The sequence below is a fragment of the Vanessa cardui genome, chromosome 21 (assembly GCF_905220365.1).
Source record: "Vanessa cardui chromosome 21, ilVanCard2.1, whole genome shotgun sequence".
NCBI lineage: Eukaryota > Metazoa > Arthropoda > Insecta > Lepidoptera > Nymphalidae > Vanessa > Vanessa cardui.
Window position 1 is genome coordinate 7772439 of NC_061143.1, and position 22305 is coordinate 7794743.

The 22305-nt window shown below is 32.4% G+C and overlaps 1 protein-coding gene across 1 annotated transcript in view; it reads right to left on the minus strand.

Moving 5' to 3' along the window:
• Positions 1-22305, minus strand: part of LOC124538800 (tRNA (adenine(58)-N(1))-methyltransferase catalytic subunit TRMT61A) — a 59766-nt gene that overhangs the window by 14478 nt on the left and 22983 nt on the right. Inside the window, exon 5 of the mRNA XM_047116005.1 lies at positions 10979-11148. Within this exon, the coding sequence (XP_046971961.1) occupies positions 10979-11148 (170 nt within the window). The remainder of the gene's footprint in view (positions 1-10978; positions 11149-22305) is intronic.

A 22305-nucleotide genomic window follows, 5' to 3' on the forward strand; every position in this document is an offset into this window, starting at 1 on the left:
ACGACTATGATCAACGGCTAGTACCAAATCAGATTGATGAATTTATACACAAAAGTAAAATAGTCATAGACTAACAACAATCGTCAATGACGAAAGTCTGTACTATGGGCAAAGTTGGATTTAATCCTATACGTGTAGGATTTTTCAAGATGTGTTACTACACTAATCCTTCCATTAAGTGTTCCATGTGGAAAATTATTTGCATCCGTTTGCCATTCATGTGTTTTCTAGTAACAGCTATAAATACTCTTTGCTTAAATATAACAAGCACTAATTAAAAAAAAAATGTTTTCATATGAATATCATTTATACATTGCATGTGTTTATATACGTTACAAATATATTTTAATTAAATTGAAATTGATTTAATTGTGCAGTTACGAATCATACCACGCACGGAACACGATTTTAGTTATAAATCAAACGACTTTGGAAAACAGGCAAGTGATACATTAGTTAACTCTATCCTAAAACATGACAGGTCTAGCTCGTCTAGATCACCTGGCATTGTAATAAATGGTGGCAGATCAAATTGATGCGATTTATGTGTTCAAATTCACTATTATATTAAAGTATTCGGTTACAGTATTTTGTGCGATAAATTATTTCACAAAAAAAAACGTCTGATATCTCAACTTAGGTAATTTTGTGTAAAATACTTTATAATAATAATTTATCTACAGAATGTTCCGGTATGATTTTTTGTACGATTGTATGATTTTTTTTTTTTTTTTCATAACAAAATGATACAATTATTTTAGTAATAAACTTTTTCGAGTTACAATAAATAATGTCAATACAAATAATACAAAGGTAGTTAGCAATCGACATAATATTAAAAGCTATCGTAGAAAGTGGAGATGTAAAAGGCGACAGATTGGTATTTGTACAATCCAATTTTACAAGGCAAACTTCCCGTATGATCCCGAGGGCACTTCGTTACGAGTGCGAGTGACAACTTACAAAACGCAAGCGAATGTCACTCGAAATAAATCGAGTGAGAAAATAAAGCATTTCGTCCTCCTTTCGAGTCTCGGACGCGTTGTTCGAGCTCATCTTGATACGGTTCCTCGTGGGAACACCGAACACTCGCCCGCTAATTTATTGCCGAGAACTTCACTACATGCTAGTGACGACTCTATTCGCGCTCTCGTAAATCCGAAACGTAAATGAGAGCTCGCGCCAAAATCAACGGCCACACCGTTGGTACTATTTATTTAGAACTTGATACCGATATTTTTTAAAACAATAGTTGTTACGAACAAGAAATATGCATGATTATATTTGTACACTTTAATTGTACGAAAACTCCGGCTCGAAGGACCAATGATTTTAAAGGGGATTCTAAAATAATTCTCATTTAGATTCGGTTTACAATACATTCAAAGTAACCTATGTCACGGTATATGATTCACACGGTAAATCTGATTACTGCACAGCCGCTACCACTCACTAGCAGTGGCATAAATAAATGCACGTGATGATGCACGAATTTACTATATCGGTTATTTATAATGGCAGTTTTGCAATAAGGCTTAGCGGTAAATAATGCATCTTCAACTACATTATTCTGGCTTAGCATGAGCTGAAATCTTCGAACTGTAGTTAAAGATAGTTTACATTACAGACAAATTTGTTTTATATGTTACTACGCTTATTTTATTATTATATTTACTTAGAATTTGGATTTTTATACTTTCAAGTAAGAAACTGTTACTTTTGTTGAATATTTGTTATGACATCAAAATGATAACATATATGCTACAATTAACTTTACCTGTTACTTTGTGTGGGTTTTGATTTTTTAAACCAGTTTTATTTGAGCAATGAAGCCAATATTTTGTACACACTTTTGTTAGTTATAACGGTACAATCGAATATAATAACTTGTTCAAAATGCGCTACAAATAAAAGTTGGTTACTAGCTTTTATGTAACTTGCGATATTTGTTTATCTGTTTAGGTCAAAACATGCATGCTGAATTAGAAACACTTCCTAATATCAAATCAACTAGTTGAAATTTTATTTGTTAATCCAGTTCGATTCAATGAATTTTTATTTTAAGCGTGACCTGATTCGAAATCCGGAATTGGCTTCGAATAAAGGAACTCCTTAAGGGTCAACTGCTTTTTTACATAAACCTGTTTTAAAAATAGTCTTTACCGTGATTTATTTGAAGCAAAAGGGTGAATAATTGTAATAATTGCAATAAATGTACGTCTTAAAAATAGCACTTTGTAGTGAAGATATCTAATACAATATTAATAGTGAAAACATAATTTCTCAAGAGCGAAGAAACACGTAGCCATTAGTTTATGTTGCATGTCGTTAATGTAAATGTATGTAGTACTCCATACCGATATTTTGTGTTTAAGTTATTATGTTTCTACCTTCAACTTATTGAGTGAGACATTCGTCTTTCTTAGGTCGATATTGTTACTTTTGAATTAATGTTAGACGGGCTGAGAAGATTTAAACATTATTTGTTTTCATATATACGTACATTATACATATTTATCCTGATTCTTATTCGTACTTTATAATCTGTTCAATTAAGAGTTTCTTTCAGTACCTACATAATTATGGCTGTTGTTTTTCTTACTAGTGTTTGTATAAATCGTCAAGTAAACAGCAACAATGTAACTAAAATGTAGTACTGTACTAGAATTAAGTTAAGTAAATTATATAGCGCACCAGATATTTTGTAAGTTAAAGGCTGCGTAGACACTTGTCTCTTATAAAGTAACGTTTTCATCGAATGAGTCGTGTCAATTTTGTATTCGGCTAACTATAAATTGTTTGGTGGGCTCACAATATTATCTAAATGGGATTCTACGTCGACAGTTTAGCAGTCTCTAGTAAAATTACGGACTTATTTCCAATGGAATGACAGTCACTAATAACGATATATAATATAGAAAATTTTGTAGAAAATTATTACTTTACGCAATAATTAAAATTGATTTCGAACGAATTTTTATATTGTATTCTATGTTACTACTTGCTACCGATAGATGGCGTTGTTTAAATATTTCACCTTTCTGAATCGCGATGGCTAGATTTTTTTAAGTTCAAACAACAATATATACATAACATATTGAAAAGAATGTCTTTTTTAATTATTTCCCGGACAATAATGAACATTTCAAAGGTAAGCCGTAAACAATATAATTAAATTTGAAAAGTTCTCAAGATATTTGACAAGATCCATGAGTTACGGCCATTCGTTGTATAGATATTGCAATTGCCAATCGGAATTATCTTGATATCAAAGCGCTTAGAAATTTCTATTACAGTGCACCCGTATTTAGGTATCTGATTGAGAGGAGTAGGCTCAATATATCTCTTCGGGCGTTAATAGCTTCGAACTATCGCGTCCCTATTATTTTGTCAAGCTGCGGATTTATAGATGGCGGGCGTAACGGTAAAATTGTGTTGAGTCCCAGGAACACTAGCTGGCGATGGTGTCCTAAAGGTCGTCTGCGGTGTTATACAGCTGATGCTATCGAACGGGGGGATAAGCTGAACTAAGTCCATTTATAAAAGAGACATGCGAACGTAACATTCAAAGGACATTTAGTAATGGATTTCAGTTGCTATTGATAATTTTACTACTAATGAGATTTACTGCTTCTAAGAATCTAAGAGGATTAAGAAGTACGCAATGCAGTATATTCACAATGAAATCAACATTTTGTGGGCTTAAATCGAAAATACGTAATAAAGTTTAAATATAAGTAACAACTAGAGCATCGCGGATATGCCTTAGTTTATAAATTTGGATTGTACAGTTCTGGTTTATGTAATTGATTGGTTTTGGTTGCTGTTCAGCTCCTTTGTGTCGTATCATCATTATATCGTATAAAGCAACGTCGCTTATCACTTTCTGCCTCTATGTATGCATAGATCTTTAAAATTACGCAATGGATTTCGATGCGGTTTTTTTATAGATAGAGAGATTCGAGATGAAGCATTTTGTATATAATACATATACAATATAGTAAAGAAACTAATTATGTTGTATAATAAGTATCAGTATTGCACTCGTGCGAAGACGGGGCGGGTCGCTACTACTAGCTATTGTAGCTAAGTATATCATTTGTATGAGATTCAATGCAAAAAAAATCACGCCTGACTGGTTTTCATGAGATTAATGTAAATAAAATGTATGATATAATTATATTCAATATGATATAATATAATCAAAATTTTATTTCTTGTATCTAATATATTTTCTATACTTGCCTATTTTAAAATGTATGTTTAATTGTAATGTAACATGAATATGTCGAAGAGCGAACGTATTTATTAAACTTGCATTGCCACACGGGCCATAACAAGCGATTTCACGGCGCAGGCGCATCCTTTAGCCACGGCTGTCTCGATCCGCCATCTTGCCTGCGACAGATTTGTTGCGTCACACGCCGCAACAATATGGAGGATCGTGTTACACTGCCCTAAATCTCTTTGTTCTTTGATTCGCGTGTTCAAACTGTCTGGTGAATGGTGTTGGTAAACATTATTGGAATTATTCGCCGCTCTTGTGTTATAAATGATAGACTTGTTTCAATAGGAATTTGTGCAACCTACCTATCACGTGTCGTGCTAAATGTCTTACGAAATCCCGCATCCACCATAAACATTGTCGTTTCATTTAAGACATGAGGATACTAATGAAATATTTCTTCAACGCCTCGATATTCATAGACATTTCATCACACCCACCTCGCCGGATTGTTTTAATCGACCCTTGTTATTTAATGGCGATTGATTACGATAGAAGCGGTCAGTCGATCGCTTACAAGCTCGGACAGTGTTTGGACACGCGCTGGCGACCGACAACGACAGATCGCGCCGATCCGCGATAAGATGCTATCTGTCGGGTGCGCACGCGCCGCGCGCCGGTTTAGATTGCGCCGTGAAATTGAGACCGATTTATGGCTGTGCCTAATGGCTTTCTCGATTAATTGTCCTCTAAATTGTTGAAATTACAACACTATTAACGTTTTATATTACTTGATATAATTAATAATCATATAACCGTTCTATTTAGGTAATGGTTATTATTTGACTTGCTATGAGTTAAATCTAGACTCTAGATCACTAATTTAACGTTTCATTTATGAACTTACGTTTTAAAAAATATTTTATACGACTGATTGCGTTTGAAATGTTTCCTATCATAGCACATTTAATTTAAATTTGTTTCTGCTTTTAGATTTAAAATGAAAAAATAAACATGTACCTTTGAATGAGAATTACAATACTTTTGTAACAACTATTATATTAAGGATGGATCCGTCGATCAGTCATCTCTCATCTCGTTCCGTAAGTAATGTGGGAATGCGCGAGGCCGCTTTGTTCTAACGCAGCTGCGTCCGCGCACGCATAAATCATATTGGGGTCTATAAAGATCGATACCTTGCTAGATACCGTCGATAGATTTTAATTAGGAACTGTTATATACGATGGAGTAGATAACATTTTGTTTGAAAATTATATAATTTATCCGTGGTCTAATTCTAAAAGTTATTCAGCAATTATTATGTTGTAAACACTGTAATCGATAAGTATTAAAATGTAATAGCTGTTCTAATTTAACGAATTTTTATTTCAGCATTCACTAGGCCGACATGGCCCAGTGGTTACAACGCGTGCATCTTAACCGATGATTATGGGTTCATAATTCATCTCGTGTGCATGTGGCTTACTTCATCGAAATTCTGCCACATTGTATTTATGTATGTATCCACCAACTCCAATGGAACCGCCCTGTGGAATATGTTCTAAACGTTCAACTCAAAGGGAGAGGAGGCCTTAGCCCAGCAGTGGGAAATTTACAGGCTGTTAATGTAAATGGAATTCACTAGGCATATTGTTCAATGTGTTCGTACTTGTAATACAATATCTGCACGGGGTAATAAATGATAATAGGTGAAAAGTTGTATACATTCAAATATTTATTGGTACCTTTGGTCTATATGCATATATACTGCATTTTTGGTTTCGCCTCTGAAAAAGTGTTATAATCAAGCGTTTTCATTTGATCAATAAGAAAACACTTCTCATCGATGTTAAATATTTTTAATGTTGTCAAAATATTCAGGAGTTTAAAGTTAACATTAGGTAAAATATATGTTTTGGTTTCAAAACCGATTCAAACGATTCGATACATTTATATTCCGAAACGATTTCCAGTTGACATTTTGTAACAAAACGAAAGCGATTGACATCGTATATATATTTCTATACCAATATGTAACGGTGGCAAATTCCTGAAGTATTGCAGAGCAATAAACAACACGGTACGTTAGGCTACATTGTACGGAGTAAGCGCAGATGGCAGAGACAACCCATACACTATCTGAGTACAAGGACACTGGCTCATAACTGAGACAGTGGCTAACCTATGGATACCGATCATTATGATTTGCTAATGTCTCTCAGAGTGGTACAGAATTTCCGTGGGTTCCGTGCATAGTGGTACAATTGGAGTTGTTCGTAATTATTATCTTAAAAAATATTTTTACTAAACTAGTTTTTTTTTAATGCTACCTCAAGGTATGTTAGGTATTTATTAGATTAGAGGCATGTACGTAAAGTAATGAAAACATATGTACAGATAACGAGTTAATGTTTCTTGTTAATATTAATATATCGCTAATTCCTTAAGTAGATCAGTGCAATAAACTATCTACAAATGAAATTACTAAACAAGGATTGCATATGTAGTCACGTAAACTGTGTGTAAACTACACAGACATACATACTATATATTTTCATATAAATTTCATATAGGTTGATGTTGACCGCGTGCTATACTAGTAATCGTACGAAAATCAACATCTCATCATATGTATGTATATGATAAATACATGTTAGTAACTTTTATGCCTACAGTACTATTCAAATATTGTAACGTAACCCATGTGATGTAATAAAGAGGCGACAATAATTGAACATTAGGTATTACACTTGAATCGAATGAGTGTCGAATGAATTTCTCAGTTTAAAATTTACTATTTAAGTCTACATATTTTGAGGATACCTACTTCATTTACATATTTTAAAACCATACCTAAAAAAGGTATTTCAATCAATATTTCTTAGGATCTTTGCGATGAAGGATTGCATTTTTACTTTATGACAAATTAATTATTTAAAATAGACACACTGACATTAATATAACAATTTTATATCATGAAAAGTTTTAACAATTAAAAGAGATCATAACTTTTAAATATTCATTTCATCGTTGAGCATCTGGGATACTTTAAATTTTTATAATTTAATTATTAAATTGAAAAACAAAACAACATAATTATACATTTGAATGTTGCCAGATGCATGAACAGAATAAATAAATGTCAAACCAATACCTTGTCTTTTATCATAGTAAACAAGCATCACATTGTATATTACAATTAAGTGGAATGGCATTTTGCAGTGGTATCTTTCTGGGTTGTCCCAAAATTGGCGAGTTTACTAATATGGCATGAAATAATGCTTGCCGTTATCAAGTTCTAATAATATACTATATGCGCTTTCCGAGTCGGGCCCACGATACATTTTAAAAAGCCGTACTGATTTTCCCACGGATGCTTTGAACTTTTGTGATTGTGTACGATTTCTTGTATCGAATAGGCAAATATTTTAAAGAATTTGGTATAAACTAGTTTCCGGCCGCAGTTTCGCCCGCTGGCAGCGTGTACTGGTGTTAGAAAGATAAAAAGTAGCTTATGTGGTAACACAGACTATAAAATCTTTTTGTGCCAAATTTCATTCAGATCCGTTCTGCCTTTCTTGTATAACAATCATCCATCTATCTAATCTTTCGTCTTTATAATATTAGTATTAGATATTAATTATTTAGATAAAACAGCAAAATTCCATCACAAACTTTATTTTGTTTAAAATAGCAAGTCTTCGAAAAATACCCATTTCTAACATCTTCGATAACTATAAAGAACATATCTTAAATTATAGTTGATATGTTTAAAATGTCGATAACTTATGTCGATAATACCCACCACTAGCCAGCTACCGTCCAGAACGTGACCACTTGCGACAAACGGCGCGCGTGACGATTCCGAACGCGTTCCGATATGTCGTCAATAATTTATTAATATATGATTAAGCAAAATTATGATTTGTATTTATTGTTCCGTTTTAATTTATTGTACAATTTTTTGTGCCTCTTTTTTTTTAAGATCTTAGTCTTGTAATTTGATAATCGATCAAAAAATCGATCTGTTCGTTGATCAAGTTTTAATAAGCACTATAAATAGTTTCACATTATCACGGTTAAGTTAATGAGTACGTAGGTACTCTCCTCGGGCATCCACCATTCTCATACATAGCCTTTTGGCATTCTCTCAAATATAAGTAACAAATACAAAATAACGATATTCAGACAGACTGCTTTACTACTTTGTAATATTTTTTTATATTCTCTTGCTCAGGGGTGAAGGAAAACATCGTTAGGTAACCTTTATATGTCTAATTTCAACGAAATTCTGCCACATGTGAATCCAACAGAGCAGCGTGAAGGAACATGCGCCTAGCTTTCTTCTCAAAGAAAAGCCTTAGTTCAGTAGTGGGAAATTACAGCTAAGTATGAGCAGGTTATTGAAATACAATGAATTCTATAGCTTTATCTGACACGTTTACTGCCCTTTTTTAACTTCTCTTGCTGGATGTAATATAAAAATAGGGTAAAAATATACGGCAATGTAAGGAGTATTTGCCATTTTTTAAAACGCCAACATCATGAGCTATGTATGATACTGTACACTGGTTCGCTCAGTAAACTTGCTATATCCAAAAGAAATTCTACATATATACATACAAAAAAAAAACAATATCCAAACCAGATATTTAAGATTATTACTTTACTTTTAAGCTTATAAAAAGTTGTGGATACATTTATTTTCATACTGTCCATCATCTCCACTTATATTATAATATACATTTATTACGAGCAAACTTTAGTAAAATAAAATTGACTATTCTAAGCCTTCATTGCGGATGCGAAGAATGAAAACCTTCCAGATTAAAAGTTTCCAATAAAACTGTCGACAATTATTCCCGGTTTTAACTTCATAAAATTTCAGAAGTCTAACTTCGGTTGAAACTCCTTTGTAGAAACCAGAAAGATATACGATCGTATTCATACCCTCGAAGGAGTTATCCAATTACCTGTACGGATAGTTTAAGTTTAGCATATTTCAGAGCATCCGTTCCAACCGCTTTATGTGCGCAATAACCTAATGTTATTTATTTGTATTTAAAAAGTAAATATATATCACAATGAGCATTAAACCGCAACAGATGAGCCTATAATGTGTATATTTGTACATATAAAGGTTAAGCTAATTAGAAACATCGAGCTCTGAGGCTAAATAAAGCAATATAATGCAAATTGGTCTAGTGCAATAAGATATTCAAATGTAAGGAGTTCAATACGTCTTCGAACGTGTAGCTGATTTATGGATTGAGATTCGACGCGTCAGAAACAAAATGCATTAAGTTAGCGAGACAAAAAGTTGATTATTTACATTTTGGTTTCGATCAATTTGGTATATTGAGCTACTGTTTATTTATTAAAATATAAATCGAAATGAAATTTGGCACTCAATTCATTTTGCATATGAAAATACAAATGCACATAAAAAAGATTCACTAGAATTAAATTCAAATACGTAGTAAATAATGAAGTGATAATTAACTAAAAGAAAAATTAATACAAAAGAAATTGATACAGTTGGAATACTGCATGCATATGTATTGACTTATCTTAAGCATTGTATTGTATATGAAATGTATGAGGATGATAGGAAAACACGTTCGTTTGCTTGTTAGTTTATTGCTAAGAAAAATGTTATGCATAGCATGATAGCAACCGGAATAACAATTAATACGAGCGTTAACCAATCATAGCGATTCCTATAACGTGTATCACAGTATAATTTGTGTATTATAGGTGTATATATGTATGCTTCCCTTACGATCCGTGTACATACGTGCACTAATTCGTGTCGCAACCCAAGTATATTGGACCTTTGGTATTCTGTCAATTATCAGCTTGTTAGTCTCTGATCGATCCTCGCTTACGCTGCTGTGGCGTCGTAACTTACTTAAGTTAATGTGTCAGCTGTGTGAGGTCAACGGGCGGCCCAGATTGCGCTATTTCGCTAGTTAGCGAACGAAATCCACCTATTGTAGATATCCAGATATACCAGAGTAGTTTAATGTTAAGTACTTTATGTTGAATGCTTTTATAAAAACTTTGAAATCGTAATTTTATAAATTTGTAAATTGTATTCAACTCCAGTAATTCTGCTGGAATATCAAAATACATTTTATATCAGATAATTCGCCTTATTGCATTTAAGATTTGGACATAAATAGAAAATGATTTTGAATTTAAATATATGTTTAAATGAGGGTTGCCAGATCGCATAATTGGATATAGAATATAAACTTTGTAAGGAATAAAATAGTGTCTGTTGGTGTGTAATTTCGCAGTAACGTTATGGTATCACATAACTGCTTATATACAATTATATATACCTATATATTTAAAATAAGTTGGCAATACTGTATTGCCATATATATTAACATATATATGGTCTACTATTCGTTAATATTATATAAATACTCTATCTATTTACATAAGGGTTTGGCGATTTGTTAGACTAACGTGTAACTCCAATTTTACGTAAAGGTAAATGCATTTTTGGGATATCGCGGATTTCCTCTACAATAAGTTTATATCTAAGCGCAGCCGTCAAAATAATTTTAGAGACTCAACAGTATTCTATACATACATATAAGTACATTTAACGCCAAATTTTCCCTCAATTACTTAAACGACCAAAAACTCTATATAAAGAGACACACTAAGGAGTCTAGGTAAATTTCTGAAAGTGGCGTGCGATAAAACATATTTTATTCTATATTGCTAAATATAACTTACCTTATGTCTTAGGAATGAAAGATCCCTCACGGGTACCGTCCTTTTCGTGACTTTGATTTCCGTTTGTAGTACTTCCATAGTGCTGATGTCTTGGAAGCCATGATGTTCCAATGCCGAGCAGGTTCTCTGTACTTGTTCTATGCACGGGGAAAAGGAGCAGAACCTACCTCCTGCAAATCAAAGTACACTCAGTTTGAAGATTAGAGTAAAAAATTGGTTTACTACGATACATTAAATAAAAGTGATGCTGTATTTGTATCAAATCAAATCAAACTTTATTCAAGTAGGCTTTTACAAGCACTTTTGAATCGTCATTTTACAATTAAATGAAGCTACCACTGGTTCGGAAAGTAGATTCTACCGAGAAGAACCGGCAAGAAACTCAGTAGGTACTCTTTTTCAACATTTAAAAAATCCAAAGTCATATTAGTTAAATACAATCATTTAAATTAATATATCCTGCTTGGAAGTCAACAGGTATTAACTCCAGGCTTTTCAACCGACTTCAAAAAGGAGGAGGTTATCAATTCGTCTGTATTTTTTATAATCTATAAAATCTTGTATCGAAATAATATGCTTTTTTTACCAATGTGGTTTTACAAACGATTTGAATTTACGAAACGGAAAAGTTAAAAATGTCTGCGGAATTTTAGGATTTTAACTGACATTAAAAAGAAGCAGGATATATAATAATACTGTTATTGCGTTCGGTACGATTCGGTAGTACGGTTCCATGGGTATTCTAACTCAAGCTTTTGTTTTTCGTGTTGAACATTGTTTAGGATTTGTTTGAAGCGTGCTTTTTAGAAAATATATTTGTTTATAACTGGAAATTAGCTACTTTTATAAAAATAAATAATAGTAATAACTTTGTAGTAAATCAGGCCACGTGATCAAAAAAAATGTTTTTTTGTTTTTATAAATGATATCAACGATGTTCGGCAGATGTTCCCTTAGTGTGATAGACTGGCAGTTTCTATAACGGAACATTGTGTTCCGATGATACAGTTTAAACATTTTTACATGGTAAGAGATGCCCGAAACATACCTTTAATGTGCCGCCGGTTCTTATCCGTCAAATCTTATCGACCAATAAGGACAGCGGACGTCACTCACTCTGCCAATCTGAGTTGTTGTACGAGCTTATCGCAACGGGGGGTGATTTTCAAATTGTGTCCATTTTAAAATGTGTATCGCGTGTCTGGGTGATATAATGGGCGTTGTAGCGGTATATTAGCATAATGCGGCCGGATAGAGAGGTAATGAAGGCATTACGGAGGATCTCATGCGCATAGGTGGCAAAATATGTAATATGTTATCTTAATGCATCGCGAGTCACGTAGCTTTGCGTCGATCAGAGCTCTAGGGTGCTTAGTTTTATGGTGGGGACGTAATTGAGAATTATTTCAGCTTGCATGAACTTTAGGAGATGTAATTTGTTTTTCTTTCCCATATTATTTTTATATTTGCTGTTTGGGAGTTATAACACAGTTTTCGGTTTTACTTTGTTAATTACTAATAGTTCTAAAATAAAAATCACAGTGGCTTTATAAGGAGTAAGGAACTTAGCCGAGCGATGCTAATTCATTTCCGGGTAGTATCCGTCTAGTATCTGGCTAGTACATATCATGGTATTTCCAAATTTGGCATTTTTAGCTTCTAAAACGTTAATACTGGCTATTAATATTTATTTATTAAAAACATACCCCCATGCATCTCTTACATTAGACTCGAATAGATAGCAACAGTAGTACTAACTAGCAGCTGTAAATATTCCATTTAGGAAGAGGCTTTCCTCCAGGCTGCTTCACAGTAAGTTGGCGTCTTAATCACACACGTGTGGATTATTTGACGCGTATAGGTTTCACCGTGATGTTTTCATACATCGCTGTTAACGTGACGAGAACATATGATAGTTTCCTTATCTGATTTTTAAACCGCAATCTGTAGTTTATAGCTTTACCTACTTGGCTATTTTGTCACATAATATACCTTCAAACCTTACGCTCATACGAAATGGTACTATTATTATAATAATGGTCTATTATTATCGCTATCTAAAAATATAGCTTAAAAAGGTCCTATTTTTAGATATACAAAAAGAGTAAGAAGGTTAACACTTCGATCCAATAAAGCGGTTGTTTTGATAACCAATCAAAGGTACATAGAGTAGAACAAAATAGCAAGGAAAAGGGTTTAACAATGGCCGTTAGTCATCCTCCGTGGTTGCGACAGAGTAGGTCACGGGACTGGAATGCCGGCTAATTGACAGACTAGTGAGGACATCAGCGCCGGTATATTATACGAACTGACGTTGCTAAAAGCTGAACTATGTGCACAGACTAAAAATATTTTACCGCCAAAATTATAGACCGCCTGATATTGACGGATTAGTGAGCATATCAACTATGCTTAATTATGCGATTTGACGTTATGAAAGACTGCGTTGCATAGTCAAAATGTATACCTTTGAAAAATTCTCAGATATTTATTATCTTTACTGGATATTTTTTATGGAACAAAAAACAAAAAAACGTAAAAAAATTCAGGCTTATATATTATTTCCAAAAATATATCAATAGCGAATAAACGAGAACGAAATATTTATTTTATAAGTAACACATAATACCTGAAGCATACCAAAATGAAAAATAAAAATTCAACTTATAATCTCTGATCTTAATTCATGTTTTTTTTTTTCAAAAATAGAACAAACAATAAAATGTAAACATGTAGACAATAATGCCTAGTGCATTATGATCTTAAAATTTTAAAATAGGTTTCATTAAAAAAAGGCAACACTTTCTAAGAGACTACGTAATCGGAACCTATTCATTGTTGCTATGGTTTGAGCTAACTCTATTAACCATAACAATAGGTGATGAACCAAATAGATAAAACGAGTCTTATTATCAATTAAATAATGTAATTTTTTGAGTTTGAAAGTCGCTACACAATGATGGAGTTATATATTTGTGTGATGTAAATTTTATCTTCTAACGTTTAAGTTACTCCATATACATATTTTGTTACAAAATATTATTAGAACTATACCATAAAAAATAAATATAAGGATGACAAAAATATATTATAAATAAAATAATAAAAAATAAGAAGATATTGAAAATGACAGTGGGTTTACTGCAAACTAGTTCATATCCGGCTAGTACCCGGTTAGTGCATATCATAATAATTCCAAATTTGGCATTTTTTAGCTTCTGAAACGTTAATACTGACTATTAATATTTATTTATAAAAAATATGCACACGTGCACCTACATTAGATTCGAATATATATGTAATATTTCTTTTCTTAATCGCCATATTTATTAAGTAGGATGGCACAGTTGTAAGACATTTACGGACTTGTCTAAAGCAGGGTTTCTAACAACATATCTTAAAATAAGGCTTATAATTTGTTTAAATATATTACTTGTAAAATAATTTAAGTTATATGCCATTTGATCTGTTATAAGCTTTAAATCTACGACCGCTTTCGATGTTATCTTATTACGACGATCTTGTAAAGATGTAATATTAAACTATTGTGATATCGCGGTATAGCTTAACACGTTTGATAGGTCATCCTTGATTGGAGCTAATGTAGGTTTTACGGGGTCATAGAGTCTAATCCTGACTGTGAGATTTTATAGTAACATACTTGATATTTCGTAATATTCCTTTTGTATGCTGTAATCCTAAGTACCGATTTGTATTAGGGATGTAGTGACGTCTCATCGCGTTATCGATAAGTGTTAATTTCTGCAACTTTTTTTTTTATTTAAATGTAGATGGCTTCTATAAGTATTATGTTATAGAGTAACCAAAGTATAGTCACGGTAATATAATCCGAAGTCACGGTATATCTAACGAGACGAGAAAAATGTATTAATACGAACAGCTTTTCCGAGACAAGGTAATTAAATCACTAAATTCCAAATTTATCACTGACAAGAAAAAAAAACTGGCCATGATCCAGGTCCTCGGGATCTACAGCACTACAAGTTACCTACTGCAGCAAGGCAGAGAAAGTTTTTTTTTAATTAATATTAATATAAATATATGTATTAATAATTCGACTCAATATTGTCACTTTCACTGTGAAATTATGGTTTCAATATCAGTCTCAAAATATTAACATTTACGAACTTAGTATGAAAGTTTGCATATTTTCCAAATCACTATAAAAAATCTACAACTCATTAATTTCTTATTAATTTTAAAAGTAATTTTAATAAGAGAGGTTTATCGATATGTTTAACGTAGTACATCACTAGTCATATATATCACAAAAGGTTTGAGTCCCGTCAGTAACAATAGTGGACAATCTATTGATGTATTAGCTTAGATAAAGGTAGTGAAATCATATGTGAGCCCTGTATACAGTTTACCAAGAGGGTTACTAGTCGACCTTATCACAATAAGAATAAAGTTCATTTTGAAATAATTAAAGAGGTATAACTGCTATTTTGTGTATCGAAATAAGGTCGCTTGGTTTACGGATGTTGTATTGTTCTTAAGATTAAAAATAATTAAACCAATAATTGATTTTAAGCATTGTTACTACGTTTCGAATGTTATATGTAATGCAATGATTCTTGTATATTTTGCTCATTTGCTTATAACCTAATTTGTATGCTATGACCATAATGATGATTAAAGATATCTTAACTTTTGTATATTATGTCATAACAACGTCCGTAGAATTCCGCAATGAAAATATATATATATAAAATTTCTGAGTTTATTTCGCCGGTTTTTCTCAGGTTTTGGTGTTTCTTTTCCCGAAACGGTGGTAGTATTTAATTTGGTCATCAATAAGTAATTGTAATGCTTTAACATTGAATAAAGGAATTTGTTTTCGAGTTTAATACTAACCATCCCTTACACCGTTAATCATCATCACCAATTGGGAATTAAGACTTTATGCCTCTTGTGCCTGTAGTCACACTGGCTAATTCACCCTTCAAAGTGGTACATAAAAGTAGTATGGTTGTTAGGCGATATTGATAATTGGTTTAAATAATGGTTTGGACTATTCCCACCGAAAGAGGGCTGATACTACTAACAGTTCTTAAAAAAATATTCTTTATGATATAGGTAAGCGGACGTGCGAATGGGCCACTTGATGGTAAGTGTTAATCACCACCCATAGACATTGTAAAAAATAGTTACAATCTTTTTGACAAGTAGTTTTGCAACAACTTCTAGAACTAAGATGTTATATACCTTGTGTAGCTAAACTGGTTCACTCACCCTTCTAACGGTAACACAACAATACTGCATACTGCTATTTGGCGGTAGAATATCTTATGAGTGAGTGGTAACTAGCTAGAGGGGTTTGCACAAAGCCCTAACATCAAGTAATATTTACTTATAATATAGCATTATTCGTCTTAACTACTTATATCAACTATAGTTTTCCTTCCAAAAATCCGATAACAGATTCGTCGTTTTTACGTCCAAATCCATTAAGAATATAATAGATAATTCAAACTAGATCAGTAACTTTGCGTCAATTCAATGTCAAATGTTTGTAAAAAGGCTGTTGTCCTCTTGTGGCCAAGATCAAGACTGAAGTTAGTTCTCTTTTTCATAAACAAGAGTGCAGGCAGCAGTGTAGTAATGCAGAATTATGGTTTTATAAATTTGTAACGTGCATAAAACATTTATAAATATATTTTTTTCTAATTTTTTCCTGCTCCAATGAAGGTCCTATTGTTCAAAAATTTACTTTGCAAGTACAGCCTATAATTCAAATATAATATGTATGCAATTATTTTTGCAGAGCAAGCATGCATATAGTCGACTCAGGGCAAGTTCGTACGGAACGGGGCGTTCGTCGGGGTGGCCGCGCATGCGCCGTGCCCGCCCCCGCCTGGAGCGCTTACTATTATAAAATACCACCTATAAACTGCGAGGTAATTCAATGTAAACAATCCAACCAATGGTGATTGTGATGTCAAACAATATGTGTTATTCTTAAAAAATAATTTAAACGTTTTGCTTTCAGTGATACAGACCAAATAAGAAATTATACAAGCAGACGAGCTGACTACACTGAGTGGCATTTGCTTGTGCCTTCAGATAGCAAAGGGTGTATAAACTTTTATTTAAAAATGCGACAGAAATTTCTTATTCCACGTGATATTTCACGATTTAATTTTAAAATTTGACCGACTGAAATTAATCACGAGTATTCTCAAGTTCGGAATTTATTTGAAATATAAGCATCGTACCCATTAAAAATATTTCATTTTTGTGTTGGAAATTGTTTACTGGCAAAAAAAATGTAAAAAGTTATTTAACAAAAAAAACAACCGTCTTCAATATTAGCAAATTATTATATTATAACACATTTTCATTATATAAATCGGAATAGATAAAATACTATAAACTATAAAAGACAACATTTTGGCGTACCTATCCTATCAAAACCTAACCTATCTTTGTATGACTATTATTAAACTTTGTCTATTACAATTAAGTATATAAACATTCATATATGTAATTGGTTGTTATATGATTTAAATGTATCATATAACAACCAATTAAATAACCTAAACTGACTTGTATGTAAAAGGATTATAAGGTTCATATCGTTCGTTCGCTCAGAGGATTTGACATCAACATTATTCTGAAAAGTTGTCTCTAAGATGCTTTTAAGATAGATTATCCTATATGGGTTATTTTTTCTAATTTCAAACAATAGTAATACATGCCATATGTGAAGCAAACTCGGGTTAAAATTGCAAAGTTAAAAAATAAAAAGTCTGAAACTGCCTTGCTTTTGCATGCGCTAACCAATATATTTCTAAATCATAGATTTGTATTCAACAACAATAATTATTATTTCTGATAGCCATACTATATACCTTTGGTCTAGGAACCAGGTATTTAATATACTTTTTAATCCACGAATATCCCTAAGATATTGAAAAACACTAATTTAGCGTAACATTAATTTTTGTTATTTTTAATTCAAAAAATTAACGTCGACAATATTATTTTAGTTTTAATGACAAACTCTTTTAGTTGTTTAAAGTCATGATATAATTTACTTTTTAATTTAGTTGTGAATTTTCGCATTAAAGAAAAAATATACAAAGTTATTTTAATGAATACATAAACTGTCGAAGCGCTGTGATACATATATTTTAATCTAGACTTTCGAATGATACATAAGCTTCGTCATTTCTATGCGACTATAAAGCATAGACTGAAAATTAATTTTATTTATGTATTTCCATTTCAATAATAAAAGCTGTCAAAATTGACAGTGAAAGGTAAGAAATACCAATAAGACGTTATCTGTTGATTAATTCAATATGATAATTGTTGTAACGAATCAAATTGTATTTGTTTATCTCTCACTAGCAATTAGCATTGCAAATGCTGTAATTTTTTATTGTTCTGGTAGTTGGTTCAAACTAGACAGCGTTACATAGCATTGATTCGATCTGGCTTAATTTAAACGATTTTATTATCTATGTATATTAATCTTTTATAACTAAAAATGTAACACTCGTATACAATAATAATAAATTGCTTAATATTGTTTATATTATTGCAACAATAAATATTATCGAGAAGCTAATGATTTGGTTCTTTAGAAAACAAGCAAAAATAATATTGATAAGTATTACGGATGACTGATATATTTTTATTAAATTTACTTAGGCTACATGAGGCTTGTCGAACCAGATCCATGATAGCCAAGTTCCAAGAGACGCGTTCAATTAATTTAAAGGGCATTCGTTAATTTTATTAATGCTCGAACCTAAATCTACGATCACAGGCGATGTGATCGCAGAGCCTTCTCATTTTCGAAATTAGCAAATGAATAAAAAAAGAAACTGAAAACCGCCAGCAGAGACAAGATAAAGAAATATACTGAGAGGTGCTGCGTTCGAGGGGCAAGATAACACCATTAACGCCGGGGAGGCTCGCCAACAAAACATTAGAGCGAGAGCGCATATACCCACCAATTAATCTAATGACTTAAAATCCGAGACTTTTATTGAAAAATACAATTTAAGAATGAAAGCATACGGTTCAATTTACCAAGATTCACAGGTTGGAGTTACATCATTAGCTGGAGATGATTTTACGAATTTCGCGCACGCAAGAAAGGGATGGTATGCGATTGTAATGATAGCGAAATGAGTGAAGTAAGTTTTTCTCAGCCACCCAACCAGCAACATAATTAATGACGCTCGTGTCGCAGACGAATTTATAAATTGGGTTTATTCCGTTTTAACAAAGGAGACACAATTGATAGGAACGATAGTCCATCTACGCAAGCTCTACATAATTACGCAAGTTATTTTATGCATAAATATTTTCCTCGACTTATCAATACATTGTCTATGTTCGAAATGACTCGAATGATATAATAAAAATTCTTAAATAGACTAAAATATTTGCTCTCTGAGTCGATTTGGCAATCGAATTGAAAATTTCAATATACTATAAAACTTTATATAGTCGAAAGGATGCGGATTGTACCCATAAATTAGTCACCGTTAAATACTACGATCGTATTTTCCTCTAACAAAATATATATCGAAATCGTCAATAAATTACACCTCTGCTACGTCTAACCCCATAAATCGTTTTAAATACCTTTCCAAACAATAAATAAAAAGATAGCACGGTCGTACCTGTAAAGCGCATTATTTGTTTCGCATATAATAATGGGATATTTAGTGGGCGATATCAGTTAATACGGCGGGTATGGCATAAATCGGCGCGCGCGCAATCTAACATCGCGCCCCGCCCCCCGCGAGTAACTCACTGCTATCTTCCCCGAATATTGTTAATCAGTGTATCATTAGCTCTTGAACGGAACACACTAGTCGCTGTTTATTTAAACTCATGTAACAAACATACATATTTTCTTTACAGATTTAGTTAAGATGGAGTGGATGTAATACGTGAATTCTGGTTTTCAATCTCAGTCAAACCAGTAACCCAAAATTGTCATGATAATTCTGATGTATAATTCATGTCGTACTTGGTGGTGACAGTAACAATTGGTTGAAAAAAACCTAGTCTTCTTTTTATATCTTTGCTCATTAGTAGGTTTTTAGCTTGATACTTTATATTGTAGTAGAAAAATCAAATTATTATTGCGATCGACTGAACGACGAAGACGTAAATGTACAGCGTCATCTATTAACGACTCACGACAATATGGAAAGTAAAAAAAATCCATGATGATGCATATTTTCATTACATATCTATTCCATTATCATAACTTCGAAAGTATTTTTCTGTCTGCTGTTGCTCTTTTAGTATCAAATCACTGAACTGAATTTGATATGAAGCAAGGAAGCTATTTTTTATACCTACCCCTATAAGGACAACGAAGCCGCGGGCGGCAACTAGTTTTCATATGAAAGGTTATTACAATAATGAGTTTATCGTGCCTCCTTAGTTTTATATATAAAAATATTAGATTAAAAATTTATTGTAACTTATTATTTAACTTTCAATATAATAAAGTTGTACACTCTAAATTTGAAAATAGATTAATTACTATTTGTAAAGTTTGGTGATAAATTGTTATGTTAATATTATTTTTTGTGAGAAAAACACATAATGTATATCGTAACTCCTAAGCCGGAGCAGATGGTGGTTGGCGCGCACGATAGCTCCATAGCGCACCATCCGATATAGATAAAGCTAACGGGGAGGCGCTGCTATAAATCCAAAAAACGAATGAAACATTATAATTCTGTCCTGTTCTTGCACATGAAAAATCTAGGCACCTCTATATCTTCTCGCTCTGTACTATAATAATAATATAGCGAATTGGCACAGGAATAACATATTATGAGGGTAACAGCTGATTAATCATAAAAGATAAAAAAAGTTGTACAGTACGTACATACACAACATTTTTTTTTTCATTTTTTCATTTTGTAGGTCTTGTATTTCATTTTGAAGGTTAAAGTATTTTGATTAATGCTGACAAAGGAAACTTAAAATTTCAAAAAACATTTGAAAAATAACAATTCAATTTAAGCATAGTGACATAAAGCATATTACCTAAATTAAATTAGATGAAAACAATGAATCATGGAAATAAAACTATTGTTTCCATTTCTAAATGTTAAGTGTCGTATAATTTTTAAAATAAATAAAATACCTAAACCTGAATTAAAACCAATGACCATTACAAGTCGTTCGCACTACACGGCAATAAAGTATTTTACAAGTGATACAAGAATGTACGGCAATCGGTGAGCGAGATCTCTCGTTGCTTTAACTTTATAAATACAGCGCTATTTATTTCTGGAAATCAGCCAACTCATCAATAAGGGTTCGGGTGTTCGCTGGCTTTGAAAATTGGAGTCTATATTCGTGGAAATGGTGATTGATGAGCTTTTGTTTATTACATTTTCCGCATAGCATAGAGATACTATCTACTGTAACAAATGGCTTGTAATAACACTGAAAATCTCGAGGGAATTTTATAAAGCTTTCATGTAATCTAAGATTTTTAATTAAGTAAGAACTGAACGAATATAGGAAATTTTAAATAATATCTATTTGTAATTCTATACAACTCAGTAAGAATATAATTGAACTTAACCTTTTAAGTATTTGAAATTATTTTGCCCTGTCAATAAGGAAGTGTATCTGAAACTACTATGTCGAATTTGAGTTTTAGAATTTATATCTGATAGTGTCCTCCTGACCAATTGCGATTCAAAAGCGGCCAATTTCAAAGAAAGACAACTGAGCAGAACGTCTTACACGAATGTGTATGCAAATATTTATACATGCTCCATTTCTCCATTCTCTCAATCCAATGCTAATGCTAATCCAAAATCACTGGAGAAAGTTCGGGTACAGAACCAATGACGTTAAGCAGGGTAAACATTACTGACTTCCAAACTTCTGGTTTTGGACCAACACAGAGTAGATCTTAGGATCTCGAGATCTATCTCTTATAAAACAAATATTGGATCAAGACGGTATGATCATTATAATTATCATTATTACCTCTTTAGCTCACAGTGATAATTGAAAGGACTGACATCAGCTAATCAGATATCGATTACGAGTGTTTGTCTTTTGTAACTACTTCCAATATATTTGATCGTTCATATTTATTTGCAATTAGTAATCGATATTCCTACGCGACAGACATGATAGAGGATTACCAACATAACCTGGGATTTAGAGGAAAAACGTGATTCGACTCAGTTACAACAGTAAAAGTGATATATTCGGAAACTAAGTCACGATGTTGGTCATAAAACCTAACACTCAAAAATCTTCGTCACGATGCTTTAGTAATGTTAGTTTACTTAGAA